This window comes from Muscardinus avellanarius (assembly GCF_963383645.1).
Source record: "Muscardinus avellanarius genome assembly, chromosome: 8".
NCBI lineage: Eukaryota > Metazoa > Chordata > Mammalia > Rodentia > Gliridae > Muscardinus > Muscardinus avellanarius.
The window spans coordinates 2,032,450-2,058,551 of NC_137794.1; the positions used below are offsets into that span (position 1 = coordinate 2,032,450).

A 26,102-nucleotide genomic window follows, 5' to 3' on the forward strand; every position below is an offset into this window, starting at 1 on the left:
ATGATGGTGGAATCTGCCTCGGAGACAATCAGGTCGGCTCCCGCGGGTCAGAACGGCGTGGGCAGCCTCTCGGGGCAGGCCGATGGCGGTGGTGGGGCCGGAGCTGCAGGCACGGCTGCAGGTGGCCCCGGTAGGGATGCAGCGGCTGGCACAGACAGCAACGGGGAGATGACCCCCGCCGAGCTCCTGCATTTCCAGCAGCAACAGGTAGGAGCAGGCGCCAGCTCCATGAGGCCTGTCCCCGGCTGGCCGCCACTGCCCCCTCCCACCAGCCTCATTTTTACCTGGAGAAGGTCCTGGTGGCCGCTTTGAGCCCCAGGGGAGAGGTGGGACTGAGACCTGAGTTCACAGAGCTTGGTGCAGCCCAGGCGTGCCATACGGACAGACAGATACCTGGACAGCAGGCTCGGGGGTCTGTTCGAGGGGGTAGGCTCCCCTCTGTGGCTGCCACACTCCTGGGAAACTGGCTGAATCAATAGGGCTGGGGGGCGTGGCAGTGCAGGTTGAGATATCTGTGCTTTATTTGTATTGTAAAACAGGCCCTGCCTCCAGTCTGCCTGGGTCTCGGATCCAAGCCCTGGCTGAGAAGAGATTAAATTGGGGGGAGGGTGGCAGGGAGCCGCTGAAAAAAGGCACAGAGGGAGGTGAAGGCAGGCCTCTAACTTTAGGGATCAGAAGAGGAGCCTCCTGTAGGACTCCCTTCCCTCTCCTGAGTCCCCAGCTGAAGTGCAGGGTTTAAGAGTTCAAGACTAGCCTGTCTGAGAATCAAAAGGCAGTAGGGTGGGGAATGAACAGGGCCTCCTGGCCGCAGCCCCACCCGCTCAGCAAGTTCAGGGGAACTGGCCCAGCCAGCCCTGGCCTTGGGATTCTCTTGGGGGTGTGCTGGACCTGGGAAAGCAGCCTCGCAGGCCCTCCCTGCGACCTGCACACTGCTCTGGCGGGGTTCACCTGGGCTGTCCCTCCCACCCTCCAGTCCAGAACCCCTAACGACCACCTGAGAGCCAGGGTGAGGAGCAGCTCTGAGCTGGTCGCTGTGCTCGAAGGCCCCTGGGAACCCAAGGGACCAGGGTTAAGTCCCAGCCAGCCCCTTTCCATTCGCCAGCCTCCACAAGGCAGCCTCCCTGAACCCCGGCCTCCTTAGCACCTAAAGTGCCAGGTTAGGATTAGGTGCAGTTTGGGTGTGTGAAACCTCTCTCACTGACTTGTGGATGTGGACAGAGTCGAGGACTTTATTTTCCTTTTTTTGCGGGTCTGGGGATGGAACCCAGGAGCATTCTACCTCCAAGCTACATCCCCAGCCCTATCTTTTTTCTTTATTTTAAAACAGGGTCTCACTGAGTTGCAGAGGGCCTCACTAAGTAGCTAAGGCTGTCCATGAACCGTGATCCTCCTGTCAGCCTCCTGAATGCTGGGATTACAGGCGTGCGCCACCACGCCCAGCTCAGCTGAGGACTTTCAAAACAAAACAAAAAACAAAACACTCCGTCTCATCCACAGTGGGGACTGGACTGCAGGGGCCTGTCTCTTCCCTAGGGAGATGGCCCTTGGGAGCTATCTGGCATCTCCCAAGCCTGCCTACTCGGGTTCTCTGGGGAAGAGACTCCAGGGTCTGTGCCAGACCCTGTTTGCTAGGGACAGAACGTCCAAGGGCAAAACCCTACCCATTGTCAAAATAACAACAAAACTTGCACTCCACCAGAAGTGCTCAACCATCTTGTATGGCTAGCTTTCCTTCTGTGCCTCTCCGTAAACAGCTGTAAAACTTTTCAAATGTGGAAGGAGGTGGGAGAATCATTCAAACTGGAAAGCTTCTTTAAAAACTGTTTAAAGCAAAGCAGAAACCCAGATCCCTGGCCCGCTGGAGAGACGTTTGGGGTGGGGAGAGGCAGGACTGTCTGTCCTGCCCAGGATTCTGCGTTGCCCACGAGCCGTGCTTTACCCTCCAGATTCTGCGTTCCAGTTATTCCTGTTTGTTTTGGGGAATATCCCAAAGTCCTGGAAAATCCTGTATCGGTTTCACAAATAAACCGGGGTGGAGACTTGGAGGCAGAAGGAGAGCTGTTTTATCCATTTGGGCTCGAGATGGGCGTTGTGCCCAGGGCCAAGGAAAATATTTGAGACCAAAAAAAGGTTTAGTTGGCTCCAAACTATGAAAAGAACCTGCAGAAGTAAAAATTAACAAGATTTTCAATTAAAATAAAACAAGTCTGTAGGCCATCCGTTAATACTTCAAGGGTAATACTGGTACTTCAAGGACAAACGTTCCTGTTTGTGGGTAAACACGTGTGTAAAGGAATGCCCGCCATGGTTCTCCTCCCTCAGCCCCACCAGGAAGCCCTTGGAGGAGCAGAGGAAGCGCTTGGATAGGCTGCGGGGCCTTAAACTGCTGCCCTGTCCCTGCTGGGGCTACCTCCCGGCTATACTTCCTGACCTATTTTATATTTTATTTGGAAACAGGGTCTCACTAAGTTGCTGAGAGCCTCACTAAGTAGCTGAGGCTGGCTTCGAACCTGTGCAATCCTCCTGTCTCCGCCTCCCGAGCGCGGGGATTACAAGCGTGCGCCACCAGGCCCGGCTGGGGCACCAGTTTATTATTCTCACTTCATAGATGAGGCAGCCGGGTAGGCACTGACTCATCCCGCGACCTAAAAGTTACAGCTAGACCTCAGGCTCCCGGTGTCCAGTCAGGCTCAGCACACCCTCCTTTTCTCTTTTTTTCCCTCTTTTCTCTTCTTCTTTTCCTCTCCTCTCTCATTGTTTTATAGTGCTGGGAATTGAAACCAGAGGGTTTCTACCTGTGAACTACACCCAGTCCCTTTAATGTCTTCTCTTAGAGTCAGGGTCTTCTAAGTTGCTATGGTCAACCTCGAGCCTGTGATCCTCCTATCTCAGCCTCCCAGATGTTGGAATTACAGGTGTGTGCCACCAAGGATTAGAGCAGCCCTGCTGTCCCCAAAGTGGCCAGCCCGCAGCGCCATGAACCTGAGGCAGGGGCTGCATCTGTGGGAGGACCCTGCGCTGGTCACGCGCTCCTTGGGTCTCCAAGGCCCTCTCTGTCTGTCTGTCTGCTGGTCCCTGTCCATCTGCTCTGAGTAAACAAGCGCTGAAGATGCAGTCCTGACCTTTGGGAGCAAAGAGTTGATGGTGAAGAAGTCAGCAGTGACAGACCGCAGGCGGCACTGAAGGGGTGGCGCTGGGTTTCCACGCTGTGGGCAGGCTGGGGGTGACCTGGTGTGGCTGCCAGGGCGGGCTGGAGAGAGGGTCCCCCAATTCAGTGATCCCAGCCTCCACTCCCCAGGCTTCCAGCAAGTCTGCAGCCTTAGCCTGTTGGGGAGACAAGGCGGTGTGCGAGGGCCCCCCATCACTCAGCACACACACGCTGAACCCCGCAGGCAGCCAGCCAGCTGGAGTTGGCGACCTCGACTGCCACTGCAGAGTCCCCTAGACTAGAGATGCAGGGCTGCTCAGCCCCTCTCCAAGGTGAACCCCCCCCCCATTGCCTGCTTCACCCCTACCCCACTGAATGGCTTTTTTTTTTCTTTTTTTTTTGGCACTGGGGATGGAACCCAGGGGCATTCTACCTCCAAGCTACACCCCCAGCCCTATTTTTTATTATTTATTTTGAAACAGGTCTCACTGAGTTAGTTGAAAAGGGCCACACTAAGCAGCTGAGGCTGGCCTCACACCGCGATCCTCCGCTCTCAGCTTCCCGAATGCTGGGATGCCACGTGTGCCCACCGCGCCCGGCTCCCTAATGGCTCTTCTCCCTTAAAGGTTGCCTTAAAGTTTCGTGTCTGATAATCTCACCCCCCTTAAAAATGTTCCCAGTAAGTGGGGGTTACCCCAAGGACCCTACAAATACTCTTTGGGCGCTCTGAGTAGGGGGAGGGAGGGGAGGTATGCACCAGGCCCGGGAGGTTTTGGGTACTGGACCGAGACACGAGACACGGCAGAGGATTTGTGGACTTGGGGGCGGGCAGCTGCCCGCGGCTGCGCCTCTGAGCCGTCCCCATTGTCCCTGGGTGGCAGGGGTGATAGGTCAGGGAGGGTCACGGGAGGGTTGCCTAGTGTCTGGGAACTCCCACTGCAGTTGCCGTGGCGACTGCGCCAAATCCCACCCTGCTCACATCCTGTGCGAGAGTCAAAAGGTTGGGGGCTCTGCAGCCAATGGGCTTTAAACTCACCCCCGGGAGACTGGGGAGGGGAGTGGAGTGGAATGCTCTCTCCTGCATCTGGCCTCAGCCTCTGGGGTGCCCTGTGGGCGGGGGGCCGGGCCCAGCCTGCCCACCTCACACGCTGTCCACAGTTGTCCCAGTCCTGGTTTCTCATCAGGATTCTGTGCCTTCTGGAGCCGGAGGCTCCCCTGGGCCTGGGCTTAGAGACCTCAGCCCCCAGGTGCTGGGGAATGTGTGCCTCAGCCTGGAGTGGTGAGGAGGGCAGAGAGGCCACACCAGCCCTCTTCTTGCCCCCCCCTAAAATGGGCCCCGGAGAGGAGAGGCGGCCTGGGGCTGCTCCGGCGGGGGTGGGGTGGGGGGGGTCGTCAGACCTCTCTTTGCCTCAACCTCACCCCACCCCTTTAAAAATTATTATTTTTCCGGTGCTGGGGATGGAACCCAGGAGCATTCTATCTCTGAGCTACACCCCCTGCCCTATTTTTTATTCTTTATTTTGAAACAGGGTCTCACTGAGTTGTAGAGGGCCTCAGTAAGTAGCTGAGGCTGGCCACAAACCGTGATCCTCCTGTCTCAGTCCCCTAAATGCCCTTTAAAATTTTTTATTTATTTATTTTCATTTTATTTTATTTTGGCATACTGAGGCTAGAACTCAGTATCTCCACCAGCAAGCCACATCTCCAACCCTTTTTACTTTTTACTGTATTATTACGAAGCAGGGTCCCTCCAAGTTTGGTGAGTTTTGAAGTGGGGGACTGCTCCCCAGGCAACCTGTCAGGGCAGGGTTAGGCCTGGAGCCCCCTGTGCTGAGCTGGTTTTCTACCCAGGGGTTTCCTGGGGAGAGCGGCACATTCCAGCTCTGCCTCCCACACTGACAGCCCCTTGTGCAATGTGCCGGGCCTCGGAGTAGACCCGCTTGGGGAGAAGTCCACGGACAGGCGGGCCGTGTGACCAGGAGGGAAGCCCCTGCCCACCCCGCCTCCCTCCCTCCCTGCCAGGCCAGGCCCCTCCCTCCGGGACACTGGAGCTGGCTCTCCTGTCTGGGCTGTGACTGCCCCGCTTGTGCACGGAGCCCAGGGCTCAGGAGCAGGGGCGAAGGGGCGCTTCAAAGGCTCCTGTGCTGCCGGCCGCTCGTGAATACCTTCTCCCCAGACCAGAAGTCATCCGGAGAGGGGCACCTCCAGACAGCTGTCGGGAAGGCCCGAGGCCGCCGGGTCCGTGCCTGCCCCGCGGGCCTGTCAGTGTCTGCGTGCTGGTTTCATTTTAATGGCTCTAATTTGAGAATGTGCCGATGTCATTTTTACGAGGTTGGTGTAAAAAAAATTTACAGCCTTTTCCAAAAAGCTTTTTTTTTTCCAAAGGAAAAAAGTATAGAATCACTTTGGGGGTTTTATGGTCTCCTCTCCCACCCCCTCTTTTCCCCCCTTCTCTATAATTTCATTTTTATGTCCCTTTGCTGGAGGACAAAGCCTGGTTGGTCAAGAACTCGAGTGTCCCCTGGTCAGTTCCCTCAGGGGCTGTGTCCATTGACCTCTGGCCTCATACCCCGTACCCCATTTCTTCACCCTCCATTCCCCCAGGAGTTGCATTTTGAGGGTGTTTTTTAATTTATATCAGGATGTACTTACACGGTGCCTATTTGAAGCAGATTAGGTATCTACCCTCAAAGACTGTACCGTTTGTCTTAATCCTCCGTTCTTTGTGTGTGTGTGTGTGGTACTGGGGACTCAGCTACACCTCAGCCCTTTTTTTAAAACAATCTCACTGAATAGGGGAGGCTGGCCCTGAACCTGAGACCCTCCTATCTCAGCCTCTCAAGTAATGGAATTTTAAGTGTGCACCACCATGCCTGGCTCTCCACTGATTTTTTTTAACCTGAAGTACAGAATAAAATAAAAATGGGGCCTGGCCTTCCCCCATGCCTGTGCTGAGCCTCAGGCTGCCATTTCAGTTCTAATACACCAAGTCTTTCCACGGGGCCCTTGCACAGTCTGTTACCCACGAGGTCCCCTCCCGTGGAAGAGTGGTGGCCATCATTACGAAGTGTCCTCTCAGGCCACGCCAGCCATACACCGGTCCAGGCAGCCTGTCGCTGTGGCCTGCACGGGGCTCATCCTGGCCCAGGGTTTGCTGTGTCTTCAGCATCCGCGGAGCCTTAGATAGTAAGCTCCTGGGTGCGAGGTCTGCAGGGCCCGGGCGTCGGTGCTCTCGGTCCTTGGCCTGGGGGGACGGCTCTCCTGGGAATGCTTTTCAGGTTTGAGATGGGGTGAGGGGCTAGCACCCTTGGACGCCCACTAGTTCCTCTTTCCCTTCAGTCCAGCCTGCCCCTGTGAAAACCCAGCTGTCAACACAGTTTGGGTAAGACTGAATCCTGAATTTGCCAAATTCACCAGCAGCAGACAGAAGTTTGGGCTTGGTTGCTTTTGGCTGCCCCTTGCCACAATCCAAATGAGGCCACGGTGTACTAGTGGTGTGTCTTCCACCGCAGTCGACGGCTCCAGCACCTGGCCTCCTTGTGCGGAGCCCAGCCTCCGCCGGGTGGGCTCAGCCCCACTCCTGCGCTGTGTCACGCTGGGCCAGCCACTGCCCCTCGGGAGCTCCACGGCCTCATTTACAAACTAGAGCAGTGCATATGTGAAATGAGCCACGCATGGTGGCACATGCCTGTAATCTCAGTACCTGAGAGGCAGGTTTGAGGCCAGCCCCAGCAGCTTAGCAAGACCCTGCTTCAAAGAAATGTAAAGGTCTAGGTATGTACAGAGGTTGCAGGCCCCTGGGCTCAATCTCCAGTACCAAAAATAAATAGAAAATAATATGAAAGAGGGTTGGGGATGTAGCTCAGAGGTAGACTGTCCCTGGGTCTGACCCCTGGTACCACAAATGAACACACATGAAGTGTGTGCATGCGTTTCCTGTTTCTGACTCACTGGATTGATACTGTTACCCACCATTGAGTCATGACCAGCAATTTTTTTGGAGGGAGAGGGCAATTTGGAACTGAACCCAGGGGTCCTCTACTTCCAAGCTACACCCTCAGCCCTATTTTATTTATTCATTTATTTCTTCATTGGGTGGCTGGCTGCAGTACTGGGGATGGAACCCAGGGACATTCTACCTCTGAGCTATGCCCCCAGCCTTATTTTATTTTATTTATTTATTTTGTGTGTGTGTGGTACTGGGGATGGAACCCAGTGGTGTTCTATCTCCAAGCTCCACCCCTAACCCCATTTATCCTGTATTTTGAAACAGTGTCTCACTGAGTTGCAAAGGGCCTCAATAAGTAATTGAGGCTGTCTGTGAACTGTGATCCTCCTTTCTCAGCCTCCAGAATGCTGGGATTACAAGCGTGCCCACCACGCCTGGCTCTTGCCCTCTTTTCTCTGGCAGCCCTCCCTGCTGCCCTCCCATCCCTCCGTCCCAGCGACCTCCCTCGCCCCCCCCCATCATTGGCCATTTGTTCCTAACTGTGTAAGTCCTGCTCTACTGCTAATGACTTCTGAATGGGGGGTGCTCAGCTTCAGTACGGAGCCGAGTCGGCAGGCTGGAGGGCCGGGGGAGGGGCGTAGGCCTGGCCAGGATTTCGTTAGCAAGGCCTTCTGGGTGGTGCTGGGCAAGTGACCAGGAGCTGCCTGGTGAAAGATCAGTGACGGTGACTAGTTAATGTTCATCTGAGACGCCGAGACCGCCAGGTGCTGTGCTAAGTTCTCTGTACGTCGCTGCACGCACTCCTGACAGTGCCCCTGTGGGACAAGGATGGAACCGTCCCTGCAGGCTGAGGAGCACCGCTCGGGGCTGACTCGTTCACCAAGGTCGCTTGGTGCGCCTGGAGCCAGGACTTGGGTCCAGCTCCCTGGCCTCTGCCGGACCTAGATGAGCTCTCATGCCCAGAGCACGGAGCTGGCTGTTCCGCTTTTCATCCGAGGCCTGAAGAGAGGAAAGGGGCTTAGGGCGCCAGACTGCTCCCAGTGTCACCCTGTCTTCCAGTGTCCCCCATTGGCTTGTCCTAGGCGTGGGCTTCTGGATGCTGTTTCCACCCAGAGCGGTGTTCGGGGTCTCTAGTCCCCGAGAAAGGGGCACTGAGCCCACTCTGTCCTGGGGTTCCTTTCTTGGTCTTTACCACCTCGCTGACCTTTGCCTCCTCGCCATGACAGCTTGCCAGCACAGAGGCCTCGTGGCACTGGGGCTGGGGCCCTCGGTGGTGCCACAGGCTGGCTGGGCAGCTTGAGGGGTGTGGGTTCTTACCACTTCCTGGCCCTGGGAACTTGAGCCTCAGTTTCCTTGTCTGTGACATCTGCTCTGCCTCGCTCAGCACTGTGAAGCCCCAGTTAACCTCTACTAGAAGTGCTTTGAAAGCAGCCAGCCACTATGCAAACACCAGCCCGCGGGCAGGCTCGGTCGCCTGGCCTGCCTCCCGTGTTTGATGGGCTACCATGAATTGCAGGAGTGGGTGTCGCATGGCTGCGGTGTGCAGCCTCGAGATGCACTTGAGAACCTCTGGCCTTCAAGACAGCCCCAGTGTGGCTGACCAAAGAATGCGGGCTGGGGCTGTCCGGGTCTGCCGTTTCCATCTCGGGAGGTGGACGGTCCAGGGCCAGCAGGCAGTGTAGACACGCAAGCATTGTGGTGATAGATGGACTCAGATGGGGCTTCAGAAAGTCTGGGACTTCCCTGATCCCTCGGGGGCCACTCTGGAGGACGGCATCCTAGGCCACAGGGCCCTCAGGTCCCGGTCTCCGTGGTCAGCTGGGGTCTGGATGTGTGGGTGGCGAGGGTACACCGGGCAGGGGTGGTGTCCAGGCCCCTTGGCACATAGCACGGACCCAGGCTGGGCTGTGGACAGGTCACCAGGAACACCCTCGCCCAGGCGGTGCAGGAAGGGATGGACTAAGGATGTGCACGCCTGTGCACAGGGGCTTCTCCAGCCTCTCCTGTGGCCACCCAAGCACCGCTCACCACCCTGCCTGCCCTGCGAATTCCTGAGCCTGCGGGGTGAGGTCTTGCCTCTGATGCCCAGCCCTGGGACTCCAGCACCATTGCCTCCTCTCCTGGGCCTGGTGCTCCCTGACCCTCAGGGTGCAGAGTCTCCATGGCTGGCGCGGGGGGGGGGCACTTTCTGTTTCTCAGTCACCCCAACACCTAGCATGATCACCTAGAGACAGGAGGATCGCGGTTTGCAGCCAGCCTCAGCTACTTAGTGACACTTCCTAGACGTGAATGAAGGAGCGGGGTGCAGTGGCACACACCTGCAATCCCAGGCAGTACTTGGGAGGCTGAGACAGGAGGATCACAGGTTTGAGGCCAGCATTGGCTACTTAGCAAGACCCTGTTTCAAAAATAAAGTATAATAATAAAAATAAAAATATAATAAGGCGTGGTGGCGCACGCTTGTAATCCCAGCATTTGAGAGACTGAGACAGGAGGATTGTGGTTTGCAGCCAGCCTCAGCTACTTAGTGAGGCCTTTTTGCAACTTAGTGAGACTGTTTCAAAATAAAGAATAAAAAATAGGGCTTGGCCGTGTAGCTTGGAGGTAGAATGCCCCTGGGTTCCATCCCTAGTACCAAAAAAAATAAAATAAAAAAATAAAACAGTGGTATAACCTGGAGGTAGAATGCTCCTGGGTTCAATCCCCAGTACCAACCCCCCAAAAAAGTGGGTGAAGGAGGAAGAGACAGAATAGATACATGGGCAGCCTGGCCTGAGGCAGGTTGGAGGAGGTCAGCCCTGGGCAGGGCTGGAGGTGTGGAGGTCTCCAGGGAGGGCCATCTCGCAGGCCTTTTTTTTTTTCCCTGTAAATCTTGTCATTTCATGCTCCAGCGAACCACAGAGTAAGAGCGGGGAGTGAACTCACCTCCCCGCTGCCCCAACTCACTGCACTGGGACCTGCTGCCCTCCGCTCTGTCCCCCACGGGGTCTGGACACTTCATCTTCCCATTCTGACCAGTTTCCCCTTGGGGTCACTTGGACTCAGCTCTTCACCCCTGACCTCTGACCCTGCAACCCCTCACTCTCTGTCTTTGGAGGACAAAGGTCATGTGTCCTTATACCTGCAGGAGCCAGGCAGTGGGGCTGGGGCTTCCTCCTGCTGGCCTCCCCAGAGAGCATCCAGGGCAACCCCCTAAGGCCTGGTGGTCGCTCGTGTGCACGCGCGCACGTGTGTGTGTGTGTGTGTGTGTGTGTGTGTGTGTGTGTGTGTGTGTCTGTGTGTACACACGGTGGACTCAGCAGTGGCTGCGGGGTAAGGGCAGTCACACCACCATGACCTGCCTGAACAGGTCTGCTGGGAGGTGTCTGAGGTAGGATGGAAGTCTGTGGGGTGCTGCAGAATGACCCACACAAGGTCCTGGTCCCTCTGACAAATGGACGGCCTCTGCCATATTCGGGGAAGCCAGGGAGGTGCCCTGGAGGAGGGAGGGCATACGCCTCTCAGTCACCGAGAGCCACGACAGATGTTAGTGATGGCTGGTGTCCATCTCAGGAGACAGGATGACCTGCCCGGGGTCACAGCAGGGGAAGTGGTGTGGTTGGGGACTCAAGCCCCAGTCTCCGTGGGCATCAGGGGCTGGGCGCAGTGACCCCGGGTCCCAGGAGGTCTTTGAGGACACGATTCAGGACAGGTCCCTACAACCCCACCACTGACTGCAGAGGGAGGTGAGGGCTGGGCTGGCCGTGGGGAGTTTCCTGGGTCCTCTGACCCCTCACTCCCCCAGGGCCCCTCTGGCTCAGGGTCCAGCCCACATCACCATGGCGAGCCCAGGCCTCACCTTCAGGACTCAGCCTAATTCTTATCTCACACCACAGGCCTCGCACACACACTCCCTGAACTCAGCAAGCTTCCCTGTGTCCACAGCCTGTGCCACTGACCTTAGACTGTACACACACACACACACACACACACACACACCCGCATGCTCTCCACAGAGATGCCTCCTTGCCCTCTAGGCTGGCCCTGTGCCCGCAGGGGAGCCGCAGGCCTTGGGACCCCGCTTCCTGAGCTCACACCCTGGGGAGTTGCCCCACCTCCTGGAATCAGTCTCCTCTGCAAAATGGGGCTGATAATCCCTGCCCGCCCTTTGGAGGGAAGGTTGAGTTTAGCTAGACACAGCAAATGCCCAAGAAAAGGGACCTGTCTCGTGCCCCGTGCCCTGGACACCACAGTGCCTCAGGCCTCGGCCAGCGCCCCCGTTCCAGCCTGGCCCCCTGCCCCCCAGCCTGCCCTCCCTGTGCTGCCCAGCCCCCCCCCCCTGCCCTGACCCTGTGCTGCCCTGCCCCCACCTCTGTCTTGCAGGCTCTCCAGGTGGCCCGGCAGTTCCTGCTGCAGCAGGCCTCGGGCCTGAGCCCCCCGGGAAGCAATGACAGCAAGCAGGCGGCCTCTGCCGTGCAGGTGAGGGACACCCTCTGGCACTGGGGTGAGCGGGTGGGGCCGGAGACCCCCTAGAGACTGCTCATGCCAGTGTCCTGGGCCCAGCGGCACGGACAGTGATCCTGGCCGGGCCTGGGGAGGGACCCCCGGGCAGACACCCGCTGCCTCTGCGCCTCCCGGGCTCTCCCTCCCCAGTCACCCTGCCGTCCTCTCTGGGGCACCTGGGCCTCTCCGCAGCCCCTCCCCCTGGCCGCCCACTCTCCCGTCTCTCCCGCTTCCTGTCTCTTGGTGTCTCGGTGTCTCTTTTGTTTTTCTTTGCTCAATCCGCCCTTTCTCGCCCCTTCTCCCTCCCCCAGCCTGCTGGCCCATCTGGCTGGCTGGCTGGCTGGCTGGGGGAGGGGGCTTGGGGATGAGGAGCCAGGCCGTCTGTTTACCTTTGTGTCACAAAGAACTTGGGAGAATCTGAGACCGGGATGGGTCACAACTCGGGCAGCGCCCCACCCCCACCCAGCAGCAGGGGCGACTGGGGCCTGGGGAGAGGATTAGGCCAGGCTCTGGAAGGAAGTTTATCTAAGGGAGGAAGGGTGAACAACGCCCGCTGCCACGCTCTGCCCTGCCGGGGAAGCTGCTGGTCCTGCATCCCAGCTCCAAGCCCAGAGAGTGGCTGAGAAAAGGCAGGGGTGGGGTGGGTGCTCTGAGAGGGTCCCAGGACAGGACCGGGTCCTGGGGACTCCAGTGCTCTGATAAAGCGTCTGGGTTTTATAAAAACTGAATGTGTGCTCAGAAAGTGCTTTGAAAAAGTTCAGGGTGAACAGCCGAGTGCATCAGCAGTCAGGCTCCTCGAACAGTCTGGAACCCGGAGGCAGCCCTCACAGGAGGAGTGGGCCCAGAGGGGCGCAGCGGGGGAGCCAGGGCCAAAGAGGGGTGGCAGGCCCGGGACCTGCAGCCTCACCTGGTCTGCGGCAGCCTCGAGGCCTAGAAGTCCTAGAGCTCAGCCGGCCCTGGGCCCAGCCCAGTGCCGCCTTCCACACTCAGGAAAGGCTGGACTGCAAATCAGGACCCTTACCCCAAACTAGAAAGGCCTGCTGACTCAGGGCGAGAGCGAGCCGCTGGCTAGAGTTGGGGAGACTGAGACCTGGAATAATGGGAAGGGAGGCTGTGGGGTCTTCCTTAAAAGGCCTCCTCCCGAGAGCCCAAGAGGCAGAGACCCCATGCAGTGTTTCTTTTCTGGGGCCAGAGCAGATGCCGGGCCCTGCACCAGCTGCCTGTCGTCTTGTCCTCAGGCACAGTGGGCAGGCACGGTTACTAGGCCCACTCTACAGATGGGAAAGCTGAGGCCCAGGGACACTGAGTAGCCCATCTGAAGGCGCACCAGTCAACAAGGAGCAGGACCAGGCACCCCCTCAGCCCACGTTGCTGCCTAGTGCTTAGCAGCAAGAGGGCTTAAGTGCTGTCAGGCCCGAGGCCGGGTGGACGGGCGTGTGGGCCTCGGGGAGTGTCCCTGGAGCCCGCCTGCCCGTCACCCCTTCTCTTCCACCCTGGATACCTTCCTTATCTCAACCCTCAGTCCAGTCTCCAAGCAGGTGGGGTCTCTGTCCTTGGAGAGGGTCCAAGGCCTGGAAAGAGTTCTGTTGTGAGCCCCAGGTCGCTTATCCTGCCTCCCCCACCCCATGTTAGGGCCGCAGTAAGCATTTAGCTGCCCTGGACACCCTCCAGATGGGACTCATGGCCTTGCAGAGCTCAGTAGCGGCCGAGGGCCGCTCCTGACACATCCCAGCCTGGCCCGGGTCTGCAGGGATGCAGAGGGAGCTCAGCTCGCAGAACCCCGGGACGTGGCGGGAGCGGCCCCCTTGGGCCACTCAGACAAGTGCGGGCCAGGCGGTCCCTAGTGCCAGCCTGTGCCGCCAGCTGCTCGGCCAGTTGGCAGGCATGGCGGGAGGGGCCAGGGAAGCTTCCCGGGGTCCTCTCTCTTAGTCTCCTGCTTCTGAGGAAGGAAGAGTGCCTTCCTCACAGTCTCTGGATGTCTGAGGTGAGACACAGAAGACTAGGCAAGTGCCCGCCGCCTGCCGGCTCAATGGCGTCCTCTTGTGCAGCTGGGGAGGCTGGGTGTCCGAGCCCCGGGGAAGCTGAGGCTGGGCGGTCGCAAAGAACAGGGACCTGCAGGCACGAGAGCCTGAGCAGCTGGACTCCAACCCCAGGCCCTGTGCTCACACCCGTGTGCAAGCCTGTGCTGGGTGTGCAGGGGAAGAGGTGAGAGGGGACATCTAAGGGGCCAGCTCCGCGCCGGGCACGTCCAGCTCGTGTTTACGCAGCCCAGGTGTGTGTGTCAGTTACTGGGGGTTGAACCAGACCTCCGCCTGATTTTTTTATTTTAATTTGTATTTATTTATATTTTTGTGGTACCAGGGATTAAACCCAGGGGCATTCTACCTCTGAGCTATACTCCAGACCTGTTTTTTACTTATTTGTTTAGTTATTCATTCATTTTTGCGGGTCTGGGGATGGAACCCAGGGACATTCTACCTCCAAGCTATACCCCCAGCCCTATTTTTTATTCTTTATTTTGAAACAGGGTCTCACTGAATTATAAATGGCCTCACTGTGTAGCTGAGGCTGGCCGGGAACCAGGATCCTCCTGCCTCAGTCTCCCGAATGGAGATTACAAGCATGCACCACCATGCCTGGCTCTATTTTTTGTTCGTTATTTTGAAACGGTCTCACTAAGTTGTAGAGAGCCTCACCAAGTAGCTGAGGCAGGCCACAGACCTGCGATCATCCTCTACTGAGATTACAAATGTGTGCCACCACGCCCAGCTTATTTTTATTTTGAAACAGGGTCTCACTAGGTTGATGACCACCTTACTACTTGCTGAGGCTGTCCTTGAACCTGCGACCCTCCTGTCTCAGCCTCCCGAGTACTGGGATTATAGGCATGCACCACCATGCCCGGCTGCAACCCAAGTGTTTGGATGGCAAGACCCAAGAGCTTTGCATGGCCACCCCAGCTGCCACGGGGTGCCCACCAACAGACAGACTCAGGCTCCAGCCCTAGGATGCAGTCCTGCTGTGGGCTCCCGGCTACTTGGGTCCCTTGAGCCCTGGATGGCCCAGCTCCAGGCCCGCTCTGTAGAGGGGCAGGCGGCGTGGAAAACTGGGATCCCTGCCCGTTACAGACCTGGGCTTGACTCCTAAAGGCCTACCACCCTAAATCCCAGACCTTGGATCTTCTCCAGGGTAGAAATGGGTTTAAACACAAACCAGGGAAGCTCCCACAGGTTAGTGCACACATCCCCAGAAGCCGCTCTTCACGCCATCCATGACTAAAGAGCTGGGTCGTTGCACCTCCAGGGACTGTTGGACAGAGGCCAGCTGGGGTCAGGGTGAGCCCAGGTATAGTGAGAGGAGCGGGGACACCGGGACTTCCTGGTGTGCCTGGATCCCTTGCCCCTCCCTGCCTGCCCAGTCCGGGGATTTCCTGATCCACTGTTTAAGGGGTGGCTGGAGGCCAAGTGGTACCCCTGGCAGGGACTGGGAAGGAGAACGGCTCCTTCTCCCCACCCCACAGGGGCTAGGATAGGGGAGGGACTAGCCTAGGACAAGTCCCTGCTGGGCCCTCCTGCCCCAGGCGCTGCTGGGGAGGCTGCTGGGGAGGTGCCTCAGCTCAAGGGAGCAAGCTGCCTGCAGGTGCCAGGCCCCCTGCCAGAGCTTGGGAGTGGGGAGACTGGAATCCTGGATGTGTGGGGCTCCACTCTGGTGGGGAGGCAGCAGCCCCACCAGGATGCCTGTCCTGCTACAACTGGGGGCCAGGACAGGATAGCAGCTGGGGCCCACCTGGCCCAAGGGCTGTAGGGGGTGGGCCAGCAAAAGTGTCGCTGCCCACCGCTGCCCCCCAAACCTTTCCCTGCAGATAGGCCCTTTGGGCCTGGCCCAGGGCAGGAGCTCTGCCCCGAAATAGAAGGGGACCGCTTATGCAGTCTCTGTGTTTTGTGTTGGAAGAAACCAAACCCCAGAGTGGGCAAGTGACTTGCTGGGGGTCGCACAGCAAGTTCCACACAGCTGGGAATGGAAGCCCGCCCTCCTGGCCTCCTGCCGGCCCACCTTTGCGCCTCAGCTGGACATGGTGGTGCACACACAGGCACAGGCTGCTCCAGCGGCCACTGCACGTGCCCTCTCCATGGATGCCCAAGTGCGGGCGTGCTTGGGTGTGGGGTGCAGTGGGTCCTGGGCGGCTCTCTGACCCTCCTGTGGCTGCAGACTGCCCTGGCCAGTGGTCTAGACAGATCGCAGGCACTGGCCTCCCCGCTCCTTGAAGTCTTTCAAAGCGTCACCCACCAACACTGCAGTAACAGCCAGCCCTGGCGATCACGTGCTGTGCCAGGCTGGGGCCTGTGTCAGTGCCGATCCTCGTGGTGACTTCACGAGGTAGACAAGAGGAAAACAGAACAGGGAGCAGGGAGCAGGTCACTGGTCCAGGGACACCGGAGGCCGGCAGCAGAGCAGGCCCAGAGCCCGCAGGCTCCCTCCCAGAGGCCGGCCTGGCACCTCACCTGGCCCTGCGGGTCCCCAGGTGCCCGTGTCCGTGGCCATGATGTCGCCGCAGGTGCTGACGCCGCAGCAGATGCAGCAGATCCTGTCACCTGCACAGCTGCAGGCCCTGCTCCAGCAGCAGCAGGCCCTCGTGCTCCAGCAGGTGAGTGCTGTGGCCCAGACTCTGCACTCACTGCAGGGCCAAGCTGCCCAGGCCAGAGCCCAGAGGCCAGCCCCACAGCCCCACCCCACGCATCTTCCACGTGCCCACTCCGCTTCCATCTCTGGAACTCCAGGGAAGGGCAGTCCTGGGACATGCCGGCCTGTTCAGGAGACCCACTACGGGGGCAGGCAGCCGGGAGCGCTGCGGACACCTCCCCTCCCAACACCCCCCCCACCCCGCACCCTCAGGCTGACAGGGCCGGCAACCCTGCCCAGTACCCAGCCTTGGCCCCTCTCCCAGCTGCAGGAATACTACAAGAAGCAGCAAGAGCAGCTGCATCTGCAACTCCTCACGCAGCAGCAGGCTGGGAAGCCGCCGCCCAAAGAGGTGAGGGGCAGCCCGGAGAGGGGCGGGGGCCAGGCAGGGTGTGCACCTCGGGGTGGCTGTCCTCAGCTGACCTGGGCCTGAGAACAGGACGCTGCTCCGCCCACCCCACTTCTGCCTTCCAAAGCCCCTGGGTCCCTGCGCTCCCCTCGCTCCTCCTGGGGACCTGTCCCACGCTGGGTTTGTCTTGTCCTCAGTGACTCGCCAGCCCCTCCCCGGGCAGGCAGGCAGGGGCAGCTCCAGCTCGGAGCCCTGGGACACCCACCCCCCCCCGTGTGCAATGGGGGCGACAGGATGGTGACGCAGCTGGCCCCAGCCCGTCCCACCAGCCAGCTGATGCCCATCCGGTCCCTGATTGTGTCTAAAAAGCAAGAGGGGACAGGATCTGGTGGAGGGGAGAAAAGGCCCCCCAGCACAGGAGGGGGCCCAGGCATGTGGGAGGGAGGGGCCCCAAGGCTGGGGGCTCATCTATCATGATGATGAGCCCCCCCAGGCACACAGCTGCCTTGCGGGAAAGAGCGCCAGGCAGCGGGGGAGGGAGAAGAGGGAGAGGAGGAGGGAGGGCGTGCTGCGTGTCTGGGTCTGGCTGTGTGTTTGCGCGTGTGCGTGCGTGCGTGCATGCGTGTGTTTACTGCGAGAGGCATGCAGCCCTATGGAAGCTGGGCTGGCCGAGAAGCTGCAGACGCCGCCACGACAGCTCCGGGGGCTGACAGGCCCTGGGAGGGGGTGGCCGCAGGGTGGAGCCCGGACAGCTCGCCTGAGGCCAGCGCCCCTCTCTGCCCGCCCCCGCGGGCTGCCCCCCAGGCCCTGGGGAACAAGCAGCTGGCCTTCCAGCAGCAGCTCCTGCAGATGCAACAGTTGCAGCAGCAGCACCTGCTCAGCCTGCAGAGGCAGGGGCTAGTCAGCCTGCAGCCCAGCCAGGCCTCGGGGCCCCTGCAGACCCTCCCGCAAGGTGAGTCCCCTCCGCCCCTCAGATCGCCGAGCCCCCCCCACCACACACCCCTGTGCTGGCCAGCCTCCCTGTCTCCCGCCGCAGCCGTGTGCCCAACGGACCTGCCCCAGCTGTGGAAGGGCGAGGGCGCCCCCGGGCAGCCTGCTGAGGACAGCGTCAAGCAGGAGGGGCTGGACCTCACTGGCGCAGCCGCCACCGCTACCTCGTTCGCAGCCCCCTCCAAGGTCTCCCCTCCGCTCCCCCACCACCCCCTGCCCAATGGACAGCCAACTGTGCTCACATCTCGGAGAGACAGGTAGGGCCTGGCCGGGGAAGCCTGGACCCCAGGGCGGCGCTGTGGTGGGGCCGGGAGGGGCTGAGCTCCGGGCCCAGGCGCTTGCCCCCTCCCTGTGCTGTCCTCCTGAAAGCTGGAGGAGGAGGAGCAGGCAACAGGTGCCCAGCAGGACCCAGGGCTGCTGGGAGCCTGGGGGCTCTGACCACCGCCTCCCTGCCCCCTTCCAGCTCCTCCCACGAGGAGACCCCTAGCTCCCACCCCCTCTACGGACACGGAGAGTGCAAGTGGCCGGGCTGCGAGACCCTGTGTGAGGACCTGGGCCAGTTCATCAAGTAGGTGTCGCCCCAGCCCCGTCCCAGGCTGGTCCCTGGGGCCGTGGTTGCAGCTGCCCAACATTCTCGCTCCGGGGGCATCCAGTTCTTTCCCTGCCCCCTAACTCCCTAAGCACCCCCAACCCATCTGTGTTAGGGCTCCCCTGCCCCCAACACAGCCGCCCGCTGGGAGCTGGGAGCTGGTGGCCTGAGGCGGGCTGGGGCCCAGCAGCAGGGTGGGAGGTGGACAGCGCTGGCAGCAGGCGCCAGCTGCCACAGCCGTGCCAGGGGCTGTCACTGACTGATTAACTCCGCCATCTCCCAGACCCTGCAGCATCAGGGTCAAACAAATTGTTTTCACGCTTCGTCAGAGGTTTACTTAATTAGTTCATTTGCAATTAGACCTCTCTGTAGAGGGGGTTTTAGCAAAGACATCAAAGGAGGCTGACTGCCCGGCTTGTGGCCCCTTTTTCTCAGCCCTTCTATTCTTTGCATCTCCTGGTCTGTCTGCCTTTCAGGCCTCGGGAGGGAGGGTGGGCCGGGGGGTGGAGCTTTGCTCAGGAAGGCCGGGCCAGCGCTCTCTTTTCCACCCCTCCTTCCCAAAGACACCTCAACACGGAGCATGCCCTGGACGACAGGAGCACCGCCCAGTGCCGCGTGCAGATGCAGGTGGTGCAGCAGCTGGAGATCCAGGTGTGCCCGCGGATTGGCTGGCGGGAGGGCCTGCCCCACCGCCTGCCCACCCAGGAGGGTCCCTAGCAGAGGGGCGGCTCCTCCAGTCAGAGCTTTCTAGGTCCTAATTACCCTGGCGAGAATAAAGACATCTGCATTTTGAGGCTTTATCCCAGGTTGGGGCGGCTCTGCAAAAGAGATTCCCGCTACATAGACACAAAAATTACCACGAGCAGGGAGCATCCGCTCCGGGCCTCCTACCCCTCTCCCTGGAGAGCTCAAAGGCTCCTGGCAGCCTTGTGTGGCCGCTGCTGCTTTACACAGAGCGAACAGATGCCCAAGGAGCCGGCGAAACTTGCTGGGCCACTCAGCTAGTGGTCAACAGAGCTGGGGTTAGAGCCCAGACAGTATGGCTCCCTGGGCTGGAAGTGCCCGAGTCCGCTGCAGACAGTCCATCAGCCAGCCGGTCAATAGTCACCTGTTGGCGCTGGCTCCCAGCTAGCGCCCTGCGGCGAGAGTGTCGTCCTGACACCTCTGTGGGATTGAGGAATGGGGCTAGTGGGCCATTCACCCGTCCTCACGGCTCCGTTCAGTGCAAGAGGACCCCCACTCACAGTGCCGGCTCTTGGGCGTTGTTCAACTGTTTCCCCTGGACTCTTTGGGAAGGAAAGGGTCATGCTGGCTGGGAGGAGGTCCCCAGAGGGCAGGGGCGTGGTGGGCTCCTGCCTGGCCCGGGGAGGCCCTTGACGGCCAGGTCCAGAGCGAGGAGAGAGCCCCTCCGACCGAGCTGGTGGCCCCTGTGCTGGCCTTTGAGGGTGTGAGGCCAGGGCGGAGGGCTGCTGAGGCCTCTGGGTGCTCACCTGGAGGCAGGTGGGAGAGGGGGTCTCTCTGAAGAGGTGGGATGTGGAGGAAGAAGAGCTGCTGCCTCCTGCTCACTGGCCACCTCTCCACAGCTCGCCAAGGAGAGCGAGCGGCTGCAGGCCATGATGGCCCATCTGCACATGCGACCCTCGGAGCCCAAGCCCTTCGGCCAGCCAGTGAGTGACCCCCACCCCCCGGGAAGGCGCGGGCCTAGGCAGCCGCCCCCTTGCCCACAGCTGAACCCAGCCCCTGGCTCCTCCTCCAAGGTGACTGTCTCCGCGGACCCATTCCCAGACGGCCTGGTGCACCCCCCCACCTCAGCTGCCGCCCCAGTTACGCCCCTGCGGCCCCCTGGCCTGGGCACAGCCTCCCTGCACAGTGGGGGCCCTGCCCGCAGGAGAAGCAACGACAAGTTCTGCTCCCCCATCTCCTCAGGTGAGGGCTGGGGCTGGCGGGGCCGCTGGGGGGCAAGTTCCCGGGAGGCCCTGTCCCATGGCCACATCCTCTGCCTTCCTGCAGAGCTGGCCCAGAATCACGAGTTCTACAAGAACGCTGACGTCCGCCCCCCCTTCACCTACGCCTCCCTCATTCGCCAGGTAAGCCTGCGGACGCACACGGCAGAGTCCAGGTCCTGCCTCTGGGGGGGGCCTGGGGTGCTCAGGACCCCCCTCGCTACCCTCCCGCCCTGGGTCCCCCCTTTAGCCGCAGGCCGGGTGCTGAACTGAGCAGTCCCTGGGCTCATCTCCACAGGCATGCCCTCGCGTGGCAGCTGTCAGGCTGTCCTGAGCCTTCTGTCTTCCCCCCTTCTGTCCCCTCCCTGGTGTCCACGCTCCTCACGTCTTAATGCTCACACTAGTGCATGAACTGACGGTGACACGGGTCCTCTCCAGTGCCCCCTGTGCAAGCACACAGGCTTTGTGCACATTCTCGCACACACCCCCATGCTGAGGATGCCTCTGCCACAGCACCCCTCCGTGATCCCGGGCAGGGCACTGGAAGCTGCCTCCTCCAGGGAGCACTCCTGCCTGCCAGCTGGGCTGCTCTTGGCCTCGCAGGCTGCACCCAGCCTGCCCCTTTCAGGGACCCCAGAACCCATCCACCGTCTCACCCACATGAGCCTGGCAGGAGGGGGAGAGCACAGGGCCGCCACCCTGGAGGCCCAGACTGAGCCCCTTCCGCGCCGCAGGCCATCCTGGAGACCCCCGACAGGCAGCTGACCTTGAACGAGATCTACAACTGGTTCACCAGGATGTTCGCCTACTTCCGCAGGAACACCGCCACCTGGAAGGTGAGGCCCGCGGGCACCCGGCACGCGCCCCACCGGCCGCAGACCCCGCTGAAGGCCTGTGGCCCCGCACACCGGGCACAAGCAGGCACACCTCTCCCCAGCTCTTCCTCCAGTGGCAGGAAGATAATTGTCTCGATTTAATTAGTCATTTCAACACCTTCAGCCATAAGTTTTCCTGAGGGACCAGGGAAAGGCAAGAGGGGCCTTAGAAAAATGGGACACAAAGATGTGGGCTGGGGCGCTGACATTTACTTTTCTTTTGTCAAGATTTGTGTGTGTGTGTGTGTGTGTGTGTGTGTGTGTGTGTGTGTGTGTGTGTGTGTGTGTGTGTACACGCGTGCGCCCGCGCTGCAGGGTGGGCAGGTGTCGTCTAAATTGGGAGCAGGTAGAAAGTGTTAGCCCCTGTGGGGAGGGGGTTCTTCTCAGATTTTAATGGGATTCTTGGCTCTTGAGTCCCCCTGCTGGCCAGTGCTGACACTGCAGTTAAACAGGCTGTCTCCTTGGAAGTCGCCCAGTTTCAACAAGTTGCAAGGCCAGGCCTCTCTCCCCTGTTCTGGGTGGGGCGGGCCGCACGCTGGGTTCCTAGGCCCCAGGCGCTGAGTGTGCGGTGCAGCCGGAGCCTAACGCCCCTAGTTTGAGAGTGAGGCTGTGAGGCGGGACAGCTGTTCTGATTGGCTGGGAGTGATGTCATTTCCTGCCAGCCCCAGTCCCGCAGGGTTTTCTGGGGGCCACCTGGTCCAGCGCGCAGCCTCCAGGCCAGGTCAGTTAGCAGGTTTTACAAACGACAGAGTCCAGGACGGACACAGGGCTCATTGTGATCGAGCAGCCACTCTGATGTTATGTATTAACCTTCCACCCTGAGGGGCGCAGTGTAGAGGCCCATTTCCATAAAAGGGTCTCCCTGCTTGGGGACACAGCGCCTCCCCCACCCTCCTCTCCCCCACACCGCACTTGCTTGCCATCCAAGGAGCTGCTGTGGGCGGCCTCCTCACACCACCCGGTGTCTGGCCTGGGTCGAGTCTCCACCTCCTTCTCCCCTCAGCCCCTCCGGGCCAGCAAAGTGAGTGGCTGAACCAGCAGCCCCAGGCAGCAGTGCTCGGCCTGGCCTGGCCTGCGTGCACACAGCCTGTGGTGCGGCAGGCCCCCGCAGCTCATGTGAGGGCCACTTTGACCAGCAGGGGCCTTTTCCCAGCCAAGCCCTGTTTGTGTTACTTGGGAAATAGGCCCTGTCCACACTAGCTTCCCCTCCCTCCTCCAGGTTCCACCCTTGTGGTCCTTCTCTTCCTCCCAAGTTACTTTGGCCTCTTCCTTTCCCTCCTCTTTTACATTTTCTGGGCCCCACCCCAGGATGCCCAGCCTCAGGCCAGGGCAGAGGGTTGGGATGGGTGTGGGCCAGGCCAGCTGCTATTCATGGGGACAGAGCTGCCATCTGCCAAGCCCACGGTCCCCACTCCCCTGTGTCCATCCCCCCGCCCCGTGTCCACCCCCTGCCCGGTGTCCACCCCGCCCCGTGTCCACTCCCTACCCCGTGTCTATCCCCTGCCCCGTGTTTATCCCCGCCCTGTGTCCCCCCCCCACGTCCACCCCCTCCCAGGCCTGTGTTGTGGGCCCTCCTTTGTTTACTCAGCCCCCGCCAGACCCCTTAAATTGCCGTTAATGTTTCAGCGTAACGAATTAGTCTCTCATCACGAATCAGGCTTCGAAATGAGGGAAAAGAGCCCCTGTGAGGCCATCCTCGGAAATTGGGGTCATTCTCATTTGCAAAGCGGAGGATCGGAGCCCCATAATGCGGGCAAATTTATTCCGAGGCAGGCGCCCCGGCGTGATTAGGCCGTTTGTAATTATCGCTTCAAGAGATTCCACTCCAGCCGCCCGGCCCCCTCGTGGATTAGCAAGCGAGTCAGAAAAGTACACAGGATTTAATTAGAGGCAAATTAAAATTGGTAATGAAATCGGGCCGGTTGCAAGTGGCAAGCATGGGAGAGCGAGGGAGGGGGCTCTCCAGGGGCCCCACCGCCCTGCCGCTCTCCTCTGGGTTAGAAATGTAAAGAGAAGTGTTGGGGAGGGGAGGGCACAGGTAACAGGGTGCCCGGCTGGGTGCCCGGCTGGGGCTGATGGTCAGGGTCAGGAGAGCGGGAGCGCAGTGCGGGGAGGGCGAGGGGAGGGATGTCCCGCCCTCATGTCCCACAAACCAGCTAGCCTCAATTCCTGTAGTTGTCCTGCCCGCCGCAAGGTGACACCTCCTCCCCTCCCTCCTCCCTGCCTTCCCTCACACACTCTCCTTGCTCCGCTCCTCTGGAGTGTTAGGCATCTAATGTATACCTCGTGCTCTCAGTAGATAGGCCATGGCTCCCAGAGGCCCCAGGGCCCATCATGAAGGGAGCCGCGAGGGTCATTTCCCAAACGTGTCAACACTGGGTTGCAGTTCCCTGTGTGCCTGAGACAGCTGTGCCAGGCTCCCTGAGATGCCAGGGCGGCCGGATCTGACCCATGCTGGCCAGAAGCCGAGGTCGGTAAAAGCGCAGGATGCAGGTTCTGCGCTTACCGTCCAGTGGGCAGACAGGTCGGGCCCGCCTGCCCGTGGCTGGGAAGGCGGCCATCCTCAGGATGGAACCTGGGACTGGCCCGGGGTCCCCTGGGCACGCCCGAGCCCTCCACTGCACCCCCAGAACGCCGTGCGCCACAACCTAAGCTTGCACAAGTGCTTCGTCCGCGTGGAGAACGTGAAGGGCGCCGTGTGGACGGTGGACGAGCGGGAGTACCAGAAGCGGAGGCCGCCGAAGATGACGGGGTACGCGACCCCAGATCCCTGCTTCGCGCGTGCTTACCTCCGACCCCAGGCCTCACCTCACTTGACAGGGCCGCGGCCTGCCTTGCGTGTTTGCGTGAGCTCCACCCTGAGCTGCTCCCCAGCCCTTTTTACTTCTTATCTTGGGACAAGGCCTAGATAAATTGCCTCAAGCCTGTGACCCTCCTGCTGGCCTTTCCAGTCACTAGGTTTATAGGCACGTGCCGCTGAGCCTGGTGCTCATAGCACTTTATTTTTTAGCAGTATTAGAGATTGAATCCGGGGGCATTCTACTCTGAGCTACACCCTCAGCCCTTTTTTTTTTTTTTTCTTTTTTGGTATGGTACTAAGGATTGAACCCAGGGGCATTCTACCTCTAGACTACATCCCCAGCCCGATTTTTTATTCTTTATTTTGAAACAAGGCATTACTAAGTAGCTGAGACTGGCCTCGAACCCGGATCCTCCTGTCTCGGCCTCCCAAATACTGGGATTATAAGAGTGGGCCACCATGCCCGGATAGCAATTTCACTTGAAATGGAAACTCAGGGCCAGAGAATGTCAGAACCTCCCTTTTGTCTCTTTGTAGCACCCTTCTTACTACCCCAGACACCCCACCCCAGCCGCCTCCTGCCTGTCCCTCTTGGGCCAGGACAGAGGCCTGGAGCCAGTCGGGACATAGCTGGAATGCCCCTTCCCCTCAAGGATCCTTCTCCCCAGGCAAGAGCCTCCCTGCCCCATGCAGTGGAGGGGCTGGGCACAGGAAATGGGGGTGGGCCCCGTGAACAGTCCGTGTCTCTTACTGACCTGGGTTCAAGGCCTGGGTTCAAGGGCACCTCTGCCCCTCCAGCTGTGCAGCATGGGGCCAGCCCCAGCACCCGGAGAGGTTCTGTGCGCAGCGTCCCCGCTGTGGTGGGAGACACCGCTGTGTGGGACCCCTCCCCCAACAAGGAGCCCCTTCTGTATGAAAGACGGGAGGGGGGCTGAACACTTGGCTCGTCGCACGTCCCAGAGTTCGGGTTGGTAAGAGACCAGGATTTGCAGACAAGAAACTAGACGATAGAGCTTTCACTTCGCCAAATATCAGAAACGTAGACCAGAGAAGGAAAGATGTGTGTCCAGATGTGAGGACAAAAAGGGAGGGATCCTGCTTCCCAGCTCTGACACAGGACCCTGTGGCCCCAGGAGGCCCTGCACAGAGCCTGAAGGGCCCCTGCCCCCCAAGGCACTGAGCCCCAGCCTCTCCCCAGGAGCCCCACCCTGGTCAAGAACATGATCTCCGGCCTCAGTTACGGAGCACTTAATGCCAGCTACCAGGTAGGTGGCCAGCAGCCCCGGCCTCCTCTGCGGAGAAGACCCCTTGCAGAGGGCCAGACTCACCTTCGGCCCCACCTGTCCCAGGGCCCAGCCCACCCCTGGGTTCCAGGCGAGGCTCCGGAAGAAGTGGGGTCCTGTGCTCCCTGGCGGGGAAACCGGGCATGGCTTCCAGGAAAGCTGGAAAGTGCATGGGGTCACAGCATGACCTGGGGATGCCCCCGGCACAGGGAGGGGAGGGCCCCTGTCTGCAGCCCGCCCTGAGCCCCGCCCTGTGCTCCAGGCCGCCCTGGCGGAGAGCAGCTTCCCCCTCCTCAACAGCCCGGGCATGCTGAACCCCGGCTCCACCACCGGCAGCCTGCTGCCCCTCAGCCACGACGACTTGGGTGCGCCTGTGGAGCCGCTGCCCAGCAACGGCAGCAGCAGCCCCCCTCGCCTCTCCCCGCCCCAGTACAGGTGAGCCTGCTTGCCAGCACCTGGAGGGGCCCGCCCACCCCCTCCGTCCCTCCTGCCTGGTGACCGCCCCCCTTTTCCCTTCCCAGACAGGCGAGAGGTCAGACCTCAGGGTGATGGGGTCCCTCCTCGGGAGGGCTCTGGATGAGCTGGGCGCAGGTGAGGGAAGGCCTGGGTGCCCACGGCGTCCCTTCTCCCTCAGCCAGCAGGTGCAGGTGAAGGAGGAGCCCGCCGAGGCCGAGGAAGACCCCCCCAACCCCAGCGCCGGGGGGCCTCCGGAGGACAGGGACCTGGAGGAGGAGCTGCCAGGAGAGGAGCTGTCCTAAGGGCCTGGGGGCAGGCAAGGCGGGGGTGAGACCCCTCAGGCCCCAATCCAGGCCCCTACCCCTACAACACAGCCCCTTGGACCTCAAGGCACTTCCGGGACTCAGATGGCGCAGGCTGGGCCAGGCTGCCCTGCCCTGAGGGGACACACGACTCTGGTCTGGGACCAGCAAAGGACACGGAGGGCCCAGACCCTGCCCTGCATCTGAAGACCGCCTCCCCAACCACCAGCAGCAGCACCCGGGAGCGCCCTCTCCA

General features: G+C 60.4%; 1 protein-coding gene across 3 annotated transcripts; it reads left to right on the top strand.

The window, feature by feature from the left end:
- On the top strand, positions 1-25,846 carry FOXP4 (forkhead box P4; the record flags this gene model as incomplete). 3 transcript variants are annotated; one of them, XM_080700479.1, is made up of 16 exons in its annotated part: positions 1-207; positions 11,460-11,555; positions 16,102-16,224; positions 16,525-16,611; positions 17,413-17,560; positions 17,645-17,855; positions 18,062-18,166; positions 18,751-18,838; positions 19,771-19,854; positions 19,915-20,113; positions 20,198-20,274; positions 20,865-20,966; positions 23,636-23,757; positions 25,004-25,070; positions 25,351-25,523; positions 25,723-25,846. In XM_080700479.1, 16 exons carry the CDS (start codon positions 1-3, stop codon positions 25,844-25,846), a joined length of 2,013 nt encoding a protein of 670 aa, XP_080556605.1. The 3 variants fall into 3 exon arrangements, with proteins under 3 accessions (XP_080556605.1, XP_080556606.1, XP_080556604.1); XM_080700480.1 differs by having other exon boundaries at positions 19,945-20,113; XM_080700478.1 differs by having other exon boundaries at positions 19,771-20,113.
- Positions 25,847-26,102: the final 256 nt, after the last annotated feature.